This window comes from Muscardinus avellanarius, assembly GCF_963383645.1.
Source record: "Muscardinus avellanarius genome assembly, chromosome: 1".
Classification (NCBI taxonomy): Eukaryota; Metazoa; Chordata; class Mammalia; order Rodentia; family Gliridae; genus Muscardinus; species Muscardinus avellanarius.
The window spans coordinates 102,035,202-102,051,821 of record NC_137786.1 but is presented as its reverse complement, the minus strand read 5'-3'; the positions used below and the strand labels follow the sequence as shown (position 1 = coordinate 102,051,821).

Sequence of the window (16,620 nt, the reverse complement as noted above, 5' to 3'; positions counted from 1 at the left end):
AAACAGGGTCTCACTAAGTTGCTGAGAGGCTCACTCAGTAGTTGAGCCTGGCTTCGAACCTGTGTGATCCTCCTGTCTCAGTCTCACAAAAACTGGGATTACAAGCGTGCGCCACCATGCATGGTGATAAAGTGTTTTCTAAAGACTTTTTTTCAGAAAGTCATTTCTTGGATTCCTTTCCAATCTTTATACATTATGTCTATGTTTTTCAATTGATGATTAAACCACATTTTCCATAATTTTTGTCAGTGAATTTGACTATGTAACTACTCTTTAAGGTAAACATTTGAGTTTACAAAACACTCATCTTTGTTTAAAACTTCCATGGCTGAGTTGTTTTAGGCTTGCAGCAGTAGGTTGGCCAGCTTCAGGCCTTGAAATTGGCACAGTCCAATACAGCTACCTCTGGGATGTGTGACCATGGAAAAACATGTTTTTGTTGTTAGTGTTCTTGCTTTCTAGTAACTTTATTTTCTGCTCAAGGGATTTAGTATCTGTTCAGATACTTTCTTTTTAAAGGCCACATAAGTAATGACTTGACCTCTAATCTTAGCTTTGAAATTTCCCCAGGCACTAATAAAGATTTGATGTCTGATGACCTATTATTTGAGAATACTATACTAATTGGCCAGCAATCAGTGCTGTTTAAAAATTTATATTTTTCTTTGAATATTACTTTGATAGTCTATAGACTTACTAGAATTATGCAGATAATGATATAATTTGTTGACTCTTGGACATTGCTTTTTACATGTTGTTGCTAAGACTGATGCAGTTTAAAACAACTTTTACCTTTGTAACTAACATGAGTTCTGAGAAAAATCTATGTACCATAGTCTTACCTAAAATAACTTCTTTTAGATACAATAAGTAACATTTTTTTTTTTGGGGGGTACTGGGGTTCCTGGAAATCCGGGCCACACTCCCAGACACCTATTTTTTATATTTTTATTTGGAAACAGGGTCTCTTAAGCCAGCGAGGCTGGCTTCTAACCTGCTCAGTCCTCCTGTCTCCGCCTCCCAAGCATGGGGAGGCAATAAGTAACATTTTTTTTAATTTTTATTTATTTTTATTTATTTTTATTTTTTGGTGGTACTGGGGTTCCTGGAAGCCCTTCTACCTCCGGGCTACACTCCCAGACCCATTTTTACATTTTATATTTGGAAACAGGGTCTCCTAAGCCAGTGTGCGTGGCTGGCTTCGAACCTGCGCGATCCTCTTATCTCTGCCTCCCAAGTGCGGGGATTACAAGCGTGCGCCACCACGCCCGGCGATAAGTAACATTTTGATATGAAAGGTTCTATAGGAAATGACCTAGACTTAATCATTATTTTGCATGAATGTGGGCAATCTTTTTTTTTTTTTGTGGTACTGGGGTTCCTGGAAGCCCTCCTACCTCTGGGCTACACTCCCAGACCTATTTTATACTTTTTTAATTTTTGGAAACAGGGTAAACTAGCAGGGCTGGCTTCGAATCTGTACGATCCTCCTGTCTCTGCCTCCCAAGTGTGGGGGGGTGATTACAAGCGTGGGCCACCATGCCCGGCTGTGGGCAATCTTTTTGATACATATATGAGTAAGGTTTTTACAAAGGATCAAATTACTATGGAAGGCTAAAATCTTCAATAAATTATCTGGGTGGTTGTATCTGGAGTATGACTTATTAATTAATGGAGTGAAAAAGAGAAGGTCATCAGATTGTAGGAATATGTGTGGCAAGGTAGTCATGAAGAAGAAGGAAAAAGAAATTTCCCTCTAGTGTCGGGGCATATATAACTAGTTGTCCTTTTTGGTCTCTCTTGTCTTATATTTACTACTTTCTCGATGAGAGCCTACCTAGGAACAGTGTTGTTTTTGTGGCATTGGCAGAGGAAATTGCATATTGCTACTTGGATATATTTTCTTTTTTGACTTTTTTGTTAAGAAGTGATATTTACTTAGTTCTTTCTTGCTGAACTCTTTAAATGCAAAGCAAAGAATAATTTGCTTAATTAGTTATAATCTTTAACAGGAATCTCTTTTAGCCTGAGCAATCCTGAAAGAGGTTTGAGTAATTGGGGTTTTTCCTTGGTTCCAGTGGAAGGGAAATACTTTTAGTTCATTTATTTGAGGCAATAAAACAGTTTGTTCTTCCTTTCCCTACAGCAAGAATTATGAACTTAAAGTCACAAAACAGATTCAGTATTAATTTTTAAAGCTTTTTCATATTTCTACTCCCCAATAGTGGTAAATAATGTGCCTAAACTATAAAATGGAAAAAGTTGAAATTTTCCACTTGTGCATTTTGAGCTTTTCAGAGGTATTATATGCTCTGGAAATAATAATAAAAGATACTAGGGCTTATACAGTGCTTTTTGTGTGAGGAACTCATATAAACACTAATGCATTGATCCTAACACAGTACTTGATTGTGACTTTAAAAGGTCATGAGTTACTGCTGTTACAAAAGAGAGAAGAAATAAAAGATGGAGGGAAGCTCCAATTTACAAATACTGCTTAAAAATCTAGATAAAAATTAAAATAGATAACGCAAAAATAAAATTTATGGGTTTTTGTTTGTAGACCTCTATTAGTCTATGATAGATTTTTATCCTTTTATTATTCTAACTGAATCTTTCTTTTTTTTTTTTTTTTTGGTGGTACTGGGGTTCCTGGAAGTCCTTCTACCTCCGGGCTACACTCCCAGACCTATTTTTACATTTTTTATTTGGAAACAGGGTCTCCTAAACCAGTGCGCGCGGCTGGCTTCGAACCTGCGCGATCCTCCTGTCTCTGCCTCCCAAGCGCGGGGATTACAAGCGTGCGCCACCACGCCCGGCCCTTTTTTTTTTTTTTTTTTTTTGTGGTACTGGCAATGAACATTCTACCTGAGTTACATTCCCCTGTTTTTTAAATTTTAAAACAGGGTCTCACTAAGTTGCTGGCCTCAAACCGAAGTCTTCCTGTTTTAGCCCCTTAGCCCCTGTGATTACAGACATGTGCCGCCATGTCGGTAATATGCCATGCCCCATTATATTGAAATTACAAGGCCGGGCGTGGTGGCGCACGCTTGTAATCCCTGCGCTTGGGAGGCAGAGACAGGAGGATCGCGCAGGTTCGAAGCCAGCCGCGCGCGCTGGCTTAGGAGACCCTGTTTCCAAATATAAAATGTAAAAAGAGGTCTGGGAGTGTAGCCCGGAGGTAGAAGGGCTTTCAGGAACCCCAGTACCACCAAAAAAAAAAAAAAAGAAATTACAAGCATGTGCTGTTATGCTTGGCTTTCCCTCCTAAATATGAAAATAGAGTGGAGCTTTCCCCCAAGTGGGGATGGAAGCCAGGCTTTAAACTCAGGGGCCCTAAGCTCTTTTTTTTATATTTTGAGACAGGGTTTTGCTAAATTTCTGAGACTGGCCTCAAAGTTGTGAACCTTCTGCCTCAGCCTCCTGAGTAGCTGGGATTACAGGTACTTTTAAGCTTTTATTCCTTCTCAGCCAAGAAACCGTTAAACCTGCGGTAGAAAGGAGGAGTTACACACACACACACACACACACACACACACACACGCGCGCACGTGCGCCATGAAGTTCAGTAGTATAGTTTATATATATTTTATAACAATTATATAATGAAGGACAATGAAGGAAATATATACCGTATATATGTATTAGCCTTGAACTTTAATGTAGTTTAATATTTGTGGTATATAGCTATTGATTTTCATGAATACACTGATTATGTAACTTTATTTTCGACGTTTTATGTTTTTAGGTTTATTCTTCAGTCCAAGGAGGTAATTCACAACCAGCTGTTAGAGAAACAGAAAATAGCAGAAGAAAAAATTAAAGAACTAGAGGTAAGGTTTGAGTGAATATTGACAATAGTAGGAAAAAGTAATAATCTTCATATTAAATGGAAATGTGCCTATTTATGTCATATTCATTTGTGCTATAGTCATGAGTAGCCATGTTCACTCAGTGTATGAGAAAAATAAAGGGGGGGGGAGGGAAAGTCTGTTTTGGAACTGTGGGGAATCTTTTTTTGTGTGTGTATGGTACTAGGGATAGAACCCAGGGGCATTCTACCTCCAACCTACACCCCAATACTACTTTTTTATTCTTTATTTTCAAACAGGGTCTCACTGAGTTGCAAAGGGCCTCACTAAGTAACTGAGGCTGGCTTTGAACTGTGATCCTCCTGTGTCAGCCTCCTAAATGCTGGGATTACAAGCGTGCGCCACCACGCCCAGCTCAGAACTGTGGGGAATCTTGTTTTAGTGTTTTACAGGTTGTAATTCCTTTAATTTAGATTAGGTTCTAGACTAGGACTAAGAAACAAACTATAACAAATCAACTGTGAAGGGTAGAAGATTTTCATTGAGGAAAACATGTTTTTTAGCTAGGAAAAAGATGATAGATAAAATAAATCTGCAAAATTTGAATTTTTTATTCCAGTTTCTTTATGCAGTAAGACATTTGATGGGGTATTCATTTGGGGCATTGGTGAAAGGTCTATTTTACTACATATAATGTAGGGAAAGTTGGTGTGTGTATATGTGTGTGTGTGTGTGTGTGTGTGTGTGTGTGTGTGTTTTACTGTACCCCCAGTACTATTTTATTTTTTTGTTTTGAAACAGGTTGTGACTAAGTTGTTAAAGGCCTAGCTAAATTGCTGAAGCTGGCCTCAAACCTGTAATCCTTCTGTTTCAGCCTCCCAAGTACTGGGATTACAGGCATGTGCTACCATGCCTGGTTGTAGTAAAATGTGGACCAAAAAAGCTGGTAATTATTTCTTAGGGACCAAGATTTCCCAAGATGGGGTGGATATGTCATGACTTCATAGGTCATTTTATCTAATTTCTGTGAGTACTATTTGAAGCAGTGGTTTAAAACCTTACTCAGCCCTCTGCTGAATTGGGAAGGAACCCCCTGTAGTCTCTTGGGACTTCTTGGGGGTACTGACTTGGGATGGTTTAAAAGTAGTCTTAGATATCTTAGACTTATTTTTATTTGACTACTGATAATTTCTTATTTCTTATTATTATAATATTTATTTTTTTACAGTACTGAGATTGAACTCAGGGACATTCTATCTCTGAGCTACACCCCCAGCCCTGTTTTTTATTCTCTATTTTGAAACAGGGTCTCACTAAGGTTCATGCAGGTTCATGAGGCTGGCCACAAACCTGCTCTCCTTCAGCCACCATGCCTGGCGACTACTGGTAATTTAAATAAACTTGATAAATTTGTGGCTTAGAAAGATGCATCGTAAAAGCAAACAACCAGCCGGGCGTGGTGGCGCACGCTTGTAATCCCCACGCTTGGGAGACGGAGACAGGAGGATTGTGCAGGTTCGAAGCCAGACTTGCTGGTGTAAGAGACCCTGTTTCCAAATAAAATATAAAAAATAGGTGTCTGGTGTCTGGGAGTGTAACCCGGAGGTAGAAGGGTTTCTAGGAACCCCAGTACCACCAAAAAAAAAAAAAAAAAAAAAAAAAAAGCAAGCAACCAGAAGCAAACAAAAAAATCCTAGTAAAGAAAAGGCTACTAGCCTGTGTTAACCAGATTGTTGTATCCTGTTGTATCACTTATCAGCCCAGTTGTTTCAGAGTAAACTTTATATTCTGGTGTGTTTTCACTTACAAGAAATGAAGTATCTGAAAAAAAAAAAAAAAAACACCTATGAGCCTGGTGTGGTGGCATATGTTTGTAATCCCAGCATTTGGGAGGCTGAGACAGGAATATTGTGGTTCGAGGCCAACCTCAGCTACTTAGTGAGGCCCTTTGCAACTCAGTGAGACCCTGTTTTAAAATAAAGAAATATAGGGCTGGGGATGTAGCTTGGAGGTAGAATGCCCCTGGCTTCCACCCCTAGTATTGCAAAACAAATGAATGAAAAAAAAAAAAAACTTTTATGTAGGTAAAACTAACACTGGATTTTGCAGCTAGCTAAATATACCTCAAAATTGTCCTGATGAATAAGTAGCAAGCTGAGCTTTGTTGGTCATACCTGTAATCCCAATACTGGGGAGCCAAGTCAGGAGTATTGCAGGTTCGAGGCCTACCTGGGCAATTTAGCGACACCCTGTTTCAAAGTATAAAATAAATAGGGCTGGGTGGTGTAGCTTGGAGGTAGAATGCCTCTTGTTTCAATCCCCAGTAACACACACACACACACACACACACACACACACACACACACACTAATAGGTAGCAAGATACAAAGAAATTTTATGTAGTTTTGTTTTTTATGAAATCAAAGGTCTGTGTATGGATATTGAAAATAATATATAAGGTTATATATTACATAGTTAACATTTTTTACCATAAGGAAATTAGATGGGGGATGGAGGTGATTAAATCTCTCTTGAATAAACTGAGATTTTTATATTTATATTTCATTTTTTTTCTATTTCTCCCACTATTACAGCTCCTATTAGGTCAGTATTCAATTATTGCAGGATCCCTGTTTCTCCAGTTAGTGTATAGGCATGCCTCAGAGATATCACAGATAAGGTTTCAGACCACTACAATAAAGTGAATGTTGCAATAAAGTGAGTCACACAATATTTTTTGGTTCCCAGTGGACATAATATGTTTCTACTATTCTTTAGTCTGTTAAGTGTGCAGTAGCATTATGCCTAAAAAAACAATGTACATACCTTAACCAAAATATTTTATTACTGTCTAAACACTTTATTGCTGTCTGGGTGTGGTGGTACATGCCTGTAATCCCAGTACTTGGGAGGCTGAGTCAGAGGATCACAGATTGGAGACTAGCCTCAGCAACTTAGTGAGACCCTGTTTCAACAGACAAATTAGAAAACCTTGAGCCCAGACCCAAAAGCATGACATCGACCAATCTCCAAAAGAAAGAGAATGCCTGACCTGCCTTTCAGATTTTTGTGAACTTGTTGAGATTCTCATTGCTTTCCAGAAGCTGTACTCAAACCTGTGGTCCTCTGTCGCAGCCTCCCAACTACTCAGATTACAGATAAATTGAATCCAGAGCCATTCTTTTTTTTTTTTTTTTTTTTTTTTTGGTGGTACTGGGGTTCCTGGAAGCCCTTCTACCTCCAGGCTACTCTCCCACGGGCTACACTCCCAGACCTATTTTTTAACTTTATGTGGAAACAGGGTCTCTTAAGCCAGCGAGGCTGGCTCCGAACCAGCGCGATCCTCCTGTCTCTGCCTCCCAAGCGCGGGGATTACAAGCGTGCGCCACCACGCCCGGCCAATCCAGAGCTATTCTATCTCCGAGCTCTATCTACACAGAGACCTTTTGGGAACAGTTTTGTATCTTTTCCCAAAGATCTTCCTGCTTAGTGCTTGGACTGTCTGTGAGTTGAAACCCAGAAGAGAGCTGGAGCCGGGCGTGGTGGCGCACGCTTGTAATCCCCGCGCTTGGGAGGCGGAGACAGGAGGATCACACAGGTTCGAAGCCAGCCGTGCTGGCTTAAGAGACCGTTTCCAAATAAAAATATAATAGGTCTGGGAGTATAGCCCGGAGGTAGAAGGGTTTCCAGGAACCCCAGTACCACCAAAAAAAAAAAAAAAAAGCCGTTCTCAGCTGAAATTGTACCCATATTGATATTAGATGTTCAATTTTAACTGCAAAGCAGGAGGTACTCTTTATGTACCCCAGGATTCTGGGTCTGGTTATTATGTGTCAGAAACCCATCAATATCTCATCTGCTTCCTAATATGACATGGGTATACTCTAGTACTCATTGTGGTTGTGTCCTTCTTAGAAGAAGACACCAGTGAAATTTTGACTGTCATTTACTGTGTGGCCTCATTGTGAAATAACTGACTCATTAACCATGCTATTCACTGTAAGGGGCTTAGGATCGTGGTGAGTATTGCTCACAGAAATGAGCGAGGAGAGCATTACAGCTCAATAAGGAAGCAGTTGATTCAGTCATTAAGCTCAGTTACCACAGTGCTGCAAGTGTTGATCTATACACTGTGAAGGCGAAAAAAAAAGGACTTTAGTGCTATCATCTCAAACCTTCTTCTGTGGAAAATAGAATGATTGCTCTGTACGCCAGGCGTGGTGGTGCACGCTTGTAATCCTCGCGCTTGGGAGGTGGAGACAGGAGGATCGCTCTGGTTCGGAGCCAGCCTCGCTGGCTTAAGAGACTCTGTTTCCACATAAAAATGTTAAAAAAATAGGTCTGGGAGTGTAACCCGTGGGAGTGTATACCGGAGGTAGAAGGGCTTCCAGGAACCCCAGTACCCCCCCCCCCAAAAAAAAAAAAAAGATTGCTCTGTGAAAACTAGAATGTCCATCATGTTCTAGGAACCAATAGCCTTTGAAGATGTGACTATAAAGTTCAGGAAGGGTGGGTCCCACTGGATACATCAGAGAAAGCTGTATAGAGATGTGATTTAGGCAATTTGTTAACCTTGGGCTACGTGAGAGCACACACACTGGAGAGAAACCTTCTGAATGCTATTGGTATGGGAGAGCCTATAGTCAAATTGTGAGCCTCCGGCAGCATGAGCGGGTGTACACTGGTGAGAACCCTTAGGAAGGCCACCAGTGTGGGTAAGCCTTCACAGCATGTTCTACACCTAAGCAACATGAGGGAACAGACTGGAGAGAAACCGTATGAGTGCCATCAGTGTGAGAAAGGCTTCAGCAAATCTAGCTTGAAGCAACATGAGAGAATAAATACTGGAGAGAAACCTTTTAAATACCTTTCAGTGTGGGAAAACCTTCAGTGCATCATATAAACTCCTGTAACATCAGAGAAGACACACTGGAGAGGAACCAAATGACCTATGGATAGGAAAGGCTTCAGTCTCGCTGAGTACCTTAGACTGCAGTAGAGAAACCAAATGACCTATGGATAGGAAAGGCTTCAGTCTCGCTGAGTACCTTAGACTGCAGTAGAGAATCCCAACTGCAGATGAATAAGAGACTCATGTGTGTAGAAATCCTTCTGGTAATGCTCTGCAGTTTGTTAGCATGAGAGAATACATACTGGAGAGAACTTGGAATGCCTGGGGTGTAGTATATTATGATCTAGGATGACATGCTATTATAACTATGATGAATGTTGAATTTCAAAAATTCTTGTAATATTTAAGCCTGAGGTTCCACTCATTGAGAGAATACCCTCTCTAATCTGGGCGGAAGGCCCCTATCTTATACCTCAGTTGACATGCACAAATTCATGGAAAAGAAACTATATGTGTGAGCCCTTGGTAGAAATACCCCAATCAGTGATTTTTCATAGATGGTATAACATAACTCAACCTGTAATAGAACTAATATAGAAGTCTTCAAACAGAGCTCTTAGCTTTAGTCACAGTAGTAGACTTGGCAGGACAGAACCATTGAGTGTAACCCAGATTCCAGGAGGGGTCACAGTGCCCTCCCCCAACCTTCGGAATCCTCCCTGTATTTCAAAATCCAAACATTTCACTGATGTGTTAAATATACTCTGTGTTAAATATTACCTGGAGATTCTAGTGATTCATTCACATTTTCAGGCTCCACTTTTTTTGTGTGTGTGGTCCTGGGGATTGGACCCAGGGATGTTCTACCTCTAATCTATACCCTCAGTTCTTTTGTGTGTGTGTGTGTGTGTGTGTGTGTGTGTGTGTGTGTTTATTTATTTATTTATTTATTTATTTAGTGGTACTGGGGGGTGGAACCCAGGGGCTTTCTACCTCTGGGCTATACTCCTAGCCTTATTTTATACTTTATTTGAAAACAGGGTCTCACTAAGTTGCTGAGAGCCTAACTCAGTAGCTGAGTCTGGCTTCAAACTTGTGTGATCCTCCTGTCTCAGCTTCCCAAGCGCTGGGATTACAAGTATGTGCCACCACGCCCGGCTTATTTTTTTTGTTTTTAAATAGGGTCTCACTAAGTTGCAGAGGCTATTTCAAACCTTTGATCTTCCTTTCTCAGCTTCCCAAGGATAAAAGGTATGAGCCACCATGTTTGATATGAATGTTCTTATGGCAACTAGAATGGTGAATTCTTTTCAGATTTTCAATTTACTCTGCCCAAGTTCATCAGAGAGGCTAGTGATATGCTCTTAGTGATATGCTCACTGGTAGAACACTTGCCCAGAATATGCTAGGCCCTGGGTTTAATTTCCAGCACTGCAAAATAGAAAAAGAAAAACAAACTTTAGATTCATCAGACTATTCACTGTCTTTGACAACTGTATCCTTATGAAATGTATTTCTTTTGTTATTTATGTATTTAGGTACTGGGGATTGAACCCAGAGGCATTCTACCTTTGAGCTATACCCCTAGTCCGTTTTATTTTTTGTTTTGAAATAGGGTCTCACTTGGCTGCTGAGGCTGGTTTTGAACCTGAGATCCTGTCTCAGCACCGCACCCCCCCCCCCCAAGTTTCAGGATTATAGGTGTGTGCCACCACCCCTGGCTTGAAAATAAAAGACTTGAAAGTAGAAATTATTCCTTGACCCATGGACTAAAAAGTAGATATTCACAAGCATGAAAAAAAAAATTAATGTTTTTGTACGTTGTCTTGAGTGACTGGGTGACTGGGTATATTGTCAATAAGCAGTAATATTTTGAAAGGAATCTTTTTCTAAGCAGTAGGTTTCAATAGTGGGCTTGAAATATTCAGTAAGCTATGTTGTGAACAGATGATTGCCAATCTGACTTTGTTTTTCCATAGAGTAGATTTAGTACAGTTATCAAGGGCTCTAGGATTTTTAAAATGATAAATGAGCATTGGCTTCAACTTGAAGTCACCAGCCTCATTAGTACCTAATCTGTCTTTTGAAGCTTTGAAGTCCGGCATTGACTTATCTTCTTTGGCTGCAAAAGTCCTGGATATCATCTTCTTTCAATAGAAAGCTTTTTTGTCTACTTTGGAGATGTAGCCAGGCATGATTGCCTGAGCCTATAATCTCAGCTACTTAGAATACTGAGGCAGATCACATGTTTGAGACCAGCCTAGGCAGCTTAGTAAAACAAACAAAAACAAAAAGAGGTAGGACTATAGCTCAGTGGTAGAATGCTCCTGAGTTCAATCCTTAGGAGCATAGGAAAAGAAAAGCCTGTTGTTTAGTCTACCCAGTTTCATGAGTTACCTTAGATAGATCTTCTGGGCAGCTTAAAGCTTCTATATCAGCACTGTCTGCTTCACTTTTCATTTTTATGTAATCGATCTGTTCTTTCCTAAACTTAGGAACCAACCACTGATAGTTTCAAACTTTTCTTTGCCCAACTTTCTCACCTCTCTCACCCTTCATGGGACTGAAGAGAGGTAGGAGAATTCTCTTTATTAGGCTTTGGCTTAATGGAATGCTGTGACTGGTTTGATCAATTATTTGTTTGATTATTTGTTTATTTAGCAGTACTAGGGATTGAACTCATTGCCTGGGAGGGCAATGGCATTTAGAAACTACTTTTTTTTTTTTTTTTTTTTGGTTCTGGAGATTGAACCTAGGGGACTTCTACCTCTGAATTACATCTGTAGGCTTGCTTGCTTATCTATCTCTCTAATTTTGAAATAGGGTCTCACAGAGTTGCTGAGGCTGGCCTCGAACCTGAGATCGCCTGTTAGCCTCCCAAGTACTGGGATTGTAGGTGTGTGTGCTGCTGTGCCTGGGTAGAAACTACTTTCTGATATGTAAGTGCTCAATGTTACTGTATATACAGCTCTTATGTTTTATATTTTTTAGGAATTACTTAGCTCTTTTTATGCTTTTATTGGTTCATTGTAAATATACATTATAGTGAGATTCAGAGTGTTACAAACATACATGCACATATCACTTGGCTTGTTTCCCCCTGTATCCCACCCCACTCCTATTTCTTTTTCCCCCATACATGTTTATGAGATTGGTAGTGATAACTCATGTATGAACGTGACCTTATTCCAACTGTTCCCTAACCTCAGTCCTTGCTTTTCCCTTTCCACCCCTCTCCCTCAATCTCCTTCCACTGTTTTACTGGTTTCTCTCCTCTTTTGACTGAAGTCCCTTTTGTTTCTATTTTCATTCTAGCTTCTACGTACAAGAGAATACATATGACCCTTAACTTTGAGACTAGCTCATCTCAGCATAATGTTCTCTGGTCCCAACCATTTTCCTGCAAATGACAATTTTGTTCTTTAAGACTGAGTAAAATTCCATTGTGTGGATATACTACATTTTTGTTATCCATTCACCTGTTGACACCTGAATTGGTTCTATAATTTGGCTTTTGTGAATTGTGCTACTATAAATATATAGGCATGCATCACTATAGTGTTCTATGCTGGAAGTGGTATGGCTGGTCCAATGGTGGATCCATTTCTAGCCTTTGAGCTCCACAGTGGTTGTACTAATTTACAATCCCATCAATAGTATATGAGTTTCTATTTTCCACATCCTTTCCAGCATTTATTATTGTTTGTATTCTTTTTTTTTTTTTTTTTTTTGGTGGCACTGGGGTTCCTGGAAGCCTTTCTACCTCCGGGCTACACTCCCAGACCTATTTTATATTTTATTTGGAAACAGGGTCTCTTAAGCCATTGAGGCTGGCTCCGAACCAGCGTGATCCTCCTGGCTCCGCCTCCCAAGCTTGGGGATTACAAGCATGTGCCACCACGCCCGGCTTATTGTTTGTATTCTTAATGATTGCCATTCTAATTGGAGTTAGAATGTCAGAGTAGTTTTAATTTGCATTTCCCTGTGTTCAGCTCTTTTTTGTGTGTGCATGGTACTTTTATTTTATTTTATTTTATTTTATTTTATTTTATTTTATTTTATTGGGTCTGGGTATGGAACCTAGGGACATTTGACCTCCGAGCTACACCCCTTGCCCTATTTTTTATTCTTATTTTGAAACAGGGCCTCACTAAGTTGTGGAAGGCTTCACTAAGTAGCTGAGGCTGGCCACAAACTGCGATCCTCCGGTCTCAGTCTCCTGAATGCTGGGATTACAAGTGTGCATGGTCCTTTCAATTGAACTCATGGGCATTCTACTTCCAGCCCAATTTCTTAACACTTATTTTTACTTTTAAAACAGGGTCTTGCTAGGTTTCTGAGAGTCTAACTATTTGCTAAGGCTGTTTTTGAATCTGTGATTCTTCTTTCTCAGCCTCTCAAGTACTGGGCCTATAGACATGCACTAACATGCCCAGCTTTATGCTCAGCTTTTTTTTTTCTTTCTTTAATTGGTGCATTGTAATCATACATTTTTTTTTATCATACTGTTTTTTTGTGTGTGTGGTACTGGGGATTGAACCCAGAGGCATTATCTCCAAGCTATATTCCCCAGTCCTGGTTTTTTTTTTTTTTTTAATTCTTTATTTTGAAACAGGGTCTTACTAAATTGAGGAGGGCCTCACTAAGTATCTGAGGCTGATCACGAACCTTGTTCCTCCTGTCTCAGCATCCCAAGTACTGGGATTACAAGCGTGTGCCACCAGCTTGGCTTATAATGATACATCTTACTTGGATACAAGATGGTAGAGGCATACATGCGCGTATTATTCATTTAGCCCTTTTCCAATTCCCACCCCATTCCTTTGTCCTCCCTCCTTACTGATTGATATGTTTGTGAATGTACGTCATGCACATTAGGTGAGTTCCCTCTCCTCCCCATCCCCCCCCCCCCCAGTTAGGTCACCTTATTTCCTCATCTGTGGTTTCTCCTTCATTTAGAATCCTCCCATGACCCCTTTTCTCCCTTGCTTCTGCATATTAGGAAGAACATATGATGTTTTTTTTCAAATTTTTATGTGGATCATATTGAAATTGGTATACATTCAGACTGTGCTTGGTGACTTCCCCTGCACTTCCTCTTTCCCCCTTCCCAACAATGAGTGTCCAGGTTAACCATGCTACATTCATTCTATTACACATATTCAGATGTAGCTCTTTTATTAATCAACCTCAGCCTTCTTCGTCTCCTTGCCTTCCATTTCAGCTTTGCTGAGGTTTCCTCTTCATTATCTGGAGTTCCTCTGGTATTCCTAATAATACCTAGTTTGGGCATATTAGAGAGAACTTATGTCCCTTCTCTTTTTGTGCTTGGCTGATCTCATTTTAACATAATGTTCTCCAGGTCTTTCCATCTTCTTGCGAATGAAAGGATTTTGTTCTTCTTTATAGCTGAGTAGAATTCCATTGTGTGTATTTCCCATAATTTTGCATTCATCTGTTCATGAAGACCTAAATTTGTTTCATATTTTGACTATTATGAATTGTGCTGCTATGAACATGGATATGCATATGTTACTGTTGTTCTCTGATTTCAACCCCTTTGGAAAGATACCCAGGAGTGATATAATAGCCAGATCATATGATGGATCCATTCCCAGGTTTCTAAGGAATCTCCACACCAATCTCCATAGCAGCTGAACTAGTTTGCACTCCCACCATCGGTGTAAGAGTTCCTCTTTCCCCACATTCTCGCCAGCATTTGTTGTTATTTGATTTCCTTATGCTTGCCACTGTGATTTGGGTTAGATGCAATCTCAGTGTAGTTTTGATTTGCATCTCCCTGATGGCTAATGATGTTGAACATCTTTTCATGTATCTATTGCCATTCGTATCTCTACTTTTGTGAAGTGTCTATTCAGTTCAGTTGCCCATTTCTTGATTGGGTTATTTGTTTTGCTAGTGTAGAGTCCTTTGAGCTCTTTGTTTATTCTGGATATTAGCCCTCTATCAGAGTGGTGGCTGGTAAAGATCTTCTCACATTCTGTAGGCTTTCTCTTTAGGTTTTTTTCTTTTTTGGTGGTACTGGGGTTCCTGGAAGCCCTTCTACCTCTGGGCTACACTCCCAGACCTATTTTATATTTTTGAAACAGGGTCTCTTACGCCAGCACAGCTGGCTTTGAACCTGCGCGATCCTCCTGTCTCCGCCTCCCAAGTGCGGGGATTACAAGCGTGCGCCACCATGCCCGGCTTTCTCTTTAGGTTCTTAATGGTTTCCTTTGATGAGAAGAAACTTTTTAGTTTGATGCCATCCCGCTTGTTAATTCTTGCTTTAATTTCCTGTGCTTTGGAGGTCTTGTTGAGAAAGTTACTGCCTGTGCCTATATGTTGTAGTGTTGAGCCTATGCCCTCCTCTATTAACTTCTCAGTCTCTGGTTTAATTTCTAAGTCTTTGATCCGTCTCGAGTTGATTCCTGTGCACGGTGAGAGGTAAGGACTTAGTTCCATCTTTCTACAAATGGATTGCCAGTTCAGGGAGAGCATATGATTTTTTATTTTTTTGTGACTGACTGATCTCACTTAGCATAATATTCTACAGTTTCATCCATTCCCCTGTCAATGATGTAATTTTGTTCTACTTTATGGCTGAGTAAAATTCCATTGTGTATATACCATAGTTTTGTAAACTATCTATTGATGAACATCTTGGCTGGTTCCATAGTTTGCCAATTATGAATTGTGCAGCTATGAATATAGATATACATGCATTACTTTGGTAGTTTGGTTTCCATTCTTTGGGGTAGGTACCGAGAAGAGGTATTGCTGGTTCATTCCCATTCTTGTGAGGATTCTTCATACTGTTTTCCAAAGTGGTTGCATTAGTTTGTAATCCCACTAACAATGTATTAAGAGTTGCCACTTCTCCACACCCTTGCCAGCATTTGTTGTTGTTTGTATTTTTAATGATTGCCATTCTCATTGGTTAAATCTCAGGGTTGTTTTGATTTGTAGCTCTCTCTTTTTTTAATTTTTGCAGAACTGGGGATTGAACCCAGGGGCATTCTACCTCCAAGCTATACTCCCAACTCTATTTTTTATTCTTTATTTAGAAATAGGGTCTCACTAAGTTGTAGAGGGCCTCACAGCAGAGGCTGACCATGAACCTGAGATCCTTCTGTCTCAGTCTCCCAAGTACTGGGATTACAAGTATGCACCACCACACCTGGCTGCTTTGCATCTCTCTGATTGCTAATGATGTCGAACATTTTTTCATGCATTTATTGGCTATTTGAATTTCTTCTTTTGTGAAGTGTCCATTTAGTCTATTTAGTTCACTTGCACTTTTTAAAAATTTTGTTTGGAAGCAGGGTCTCACTAAGTTGCTGAAAGCCTCACTAAGTAGCTGAGTCTGGCTTTGAACCTGTGTGATCCTCCTGTCTCAGCCTCCCAGTACTGGGATTAAAGCGTGTGCCACATGCCCAGCTACTTGCCCATTTTTTTTTTTGATTGGGTTATTTGTTTTCTTAGTGATGAGTTTCTTGTTCTCTGTGCTGAGCGCTTTTATTTTATCTAATAGTGTGTGTGTGTTACTGGGGGTGGAGCCCAGGGGCTTTTCTACCTCTGGGCTGTACTCCCAGACCTATTTTATATTTTTTATTTGGAAACAGGGTCTCACTAAGTTGCTGAGAGCCTCACTAAGTAGCTGAGGCTGAATTCGAACCTGTGCGGTCCTCCTGTCTCAGCCTCCCAAGTGCTGGGATTACAAGCGTGCACCACCATGCCTGGCTGCTGAGCTCTTTTAAAGGTGATATTCCACCAGGTGTGGTGGTGCACTCCTGTAATTTCTTGGGAGGCTAGGATAGGAGATCGTAGGTTCAAGACCAAACTTAGCAACATAACAAGACTCAGCAACTTAGCGAGACCCCGTTTCAAAACAAAAATAAAAAATAGATGGAGGTGGGATGGATCTTGGAGGTAGGATGCCTCTGGGTTTAGTCC

At 40.2% G+C, this 16,620-nt stretch overlaps 1 protein-coding gene across 1 annotated transcript in view; it reads left to right on the top strand.

Annotated features, from left to right (window-relative positions):
• The window catches only part of PFDN1 (prefoldin subunit 1), a gene marked incomplete at its 5' end in the record, with an annotated part of 75,093 nt that overhangs the window by 27,874 nt on the left and 30,599 nt on the right, over positions 1-16,620 (top strand). The window contains one exon of the mRNA XM_080713574.1: positions 3,749-3,833. Within this exon, the coding sequence (XP_080569700.1) occupies positions 3,749-3,833 (85 nt within the window). The remainder of the gene's footprint in view (positions 1-3,748; positions 3,834-16,620) is intronic.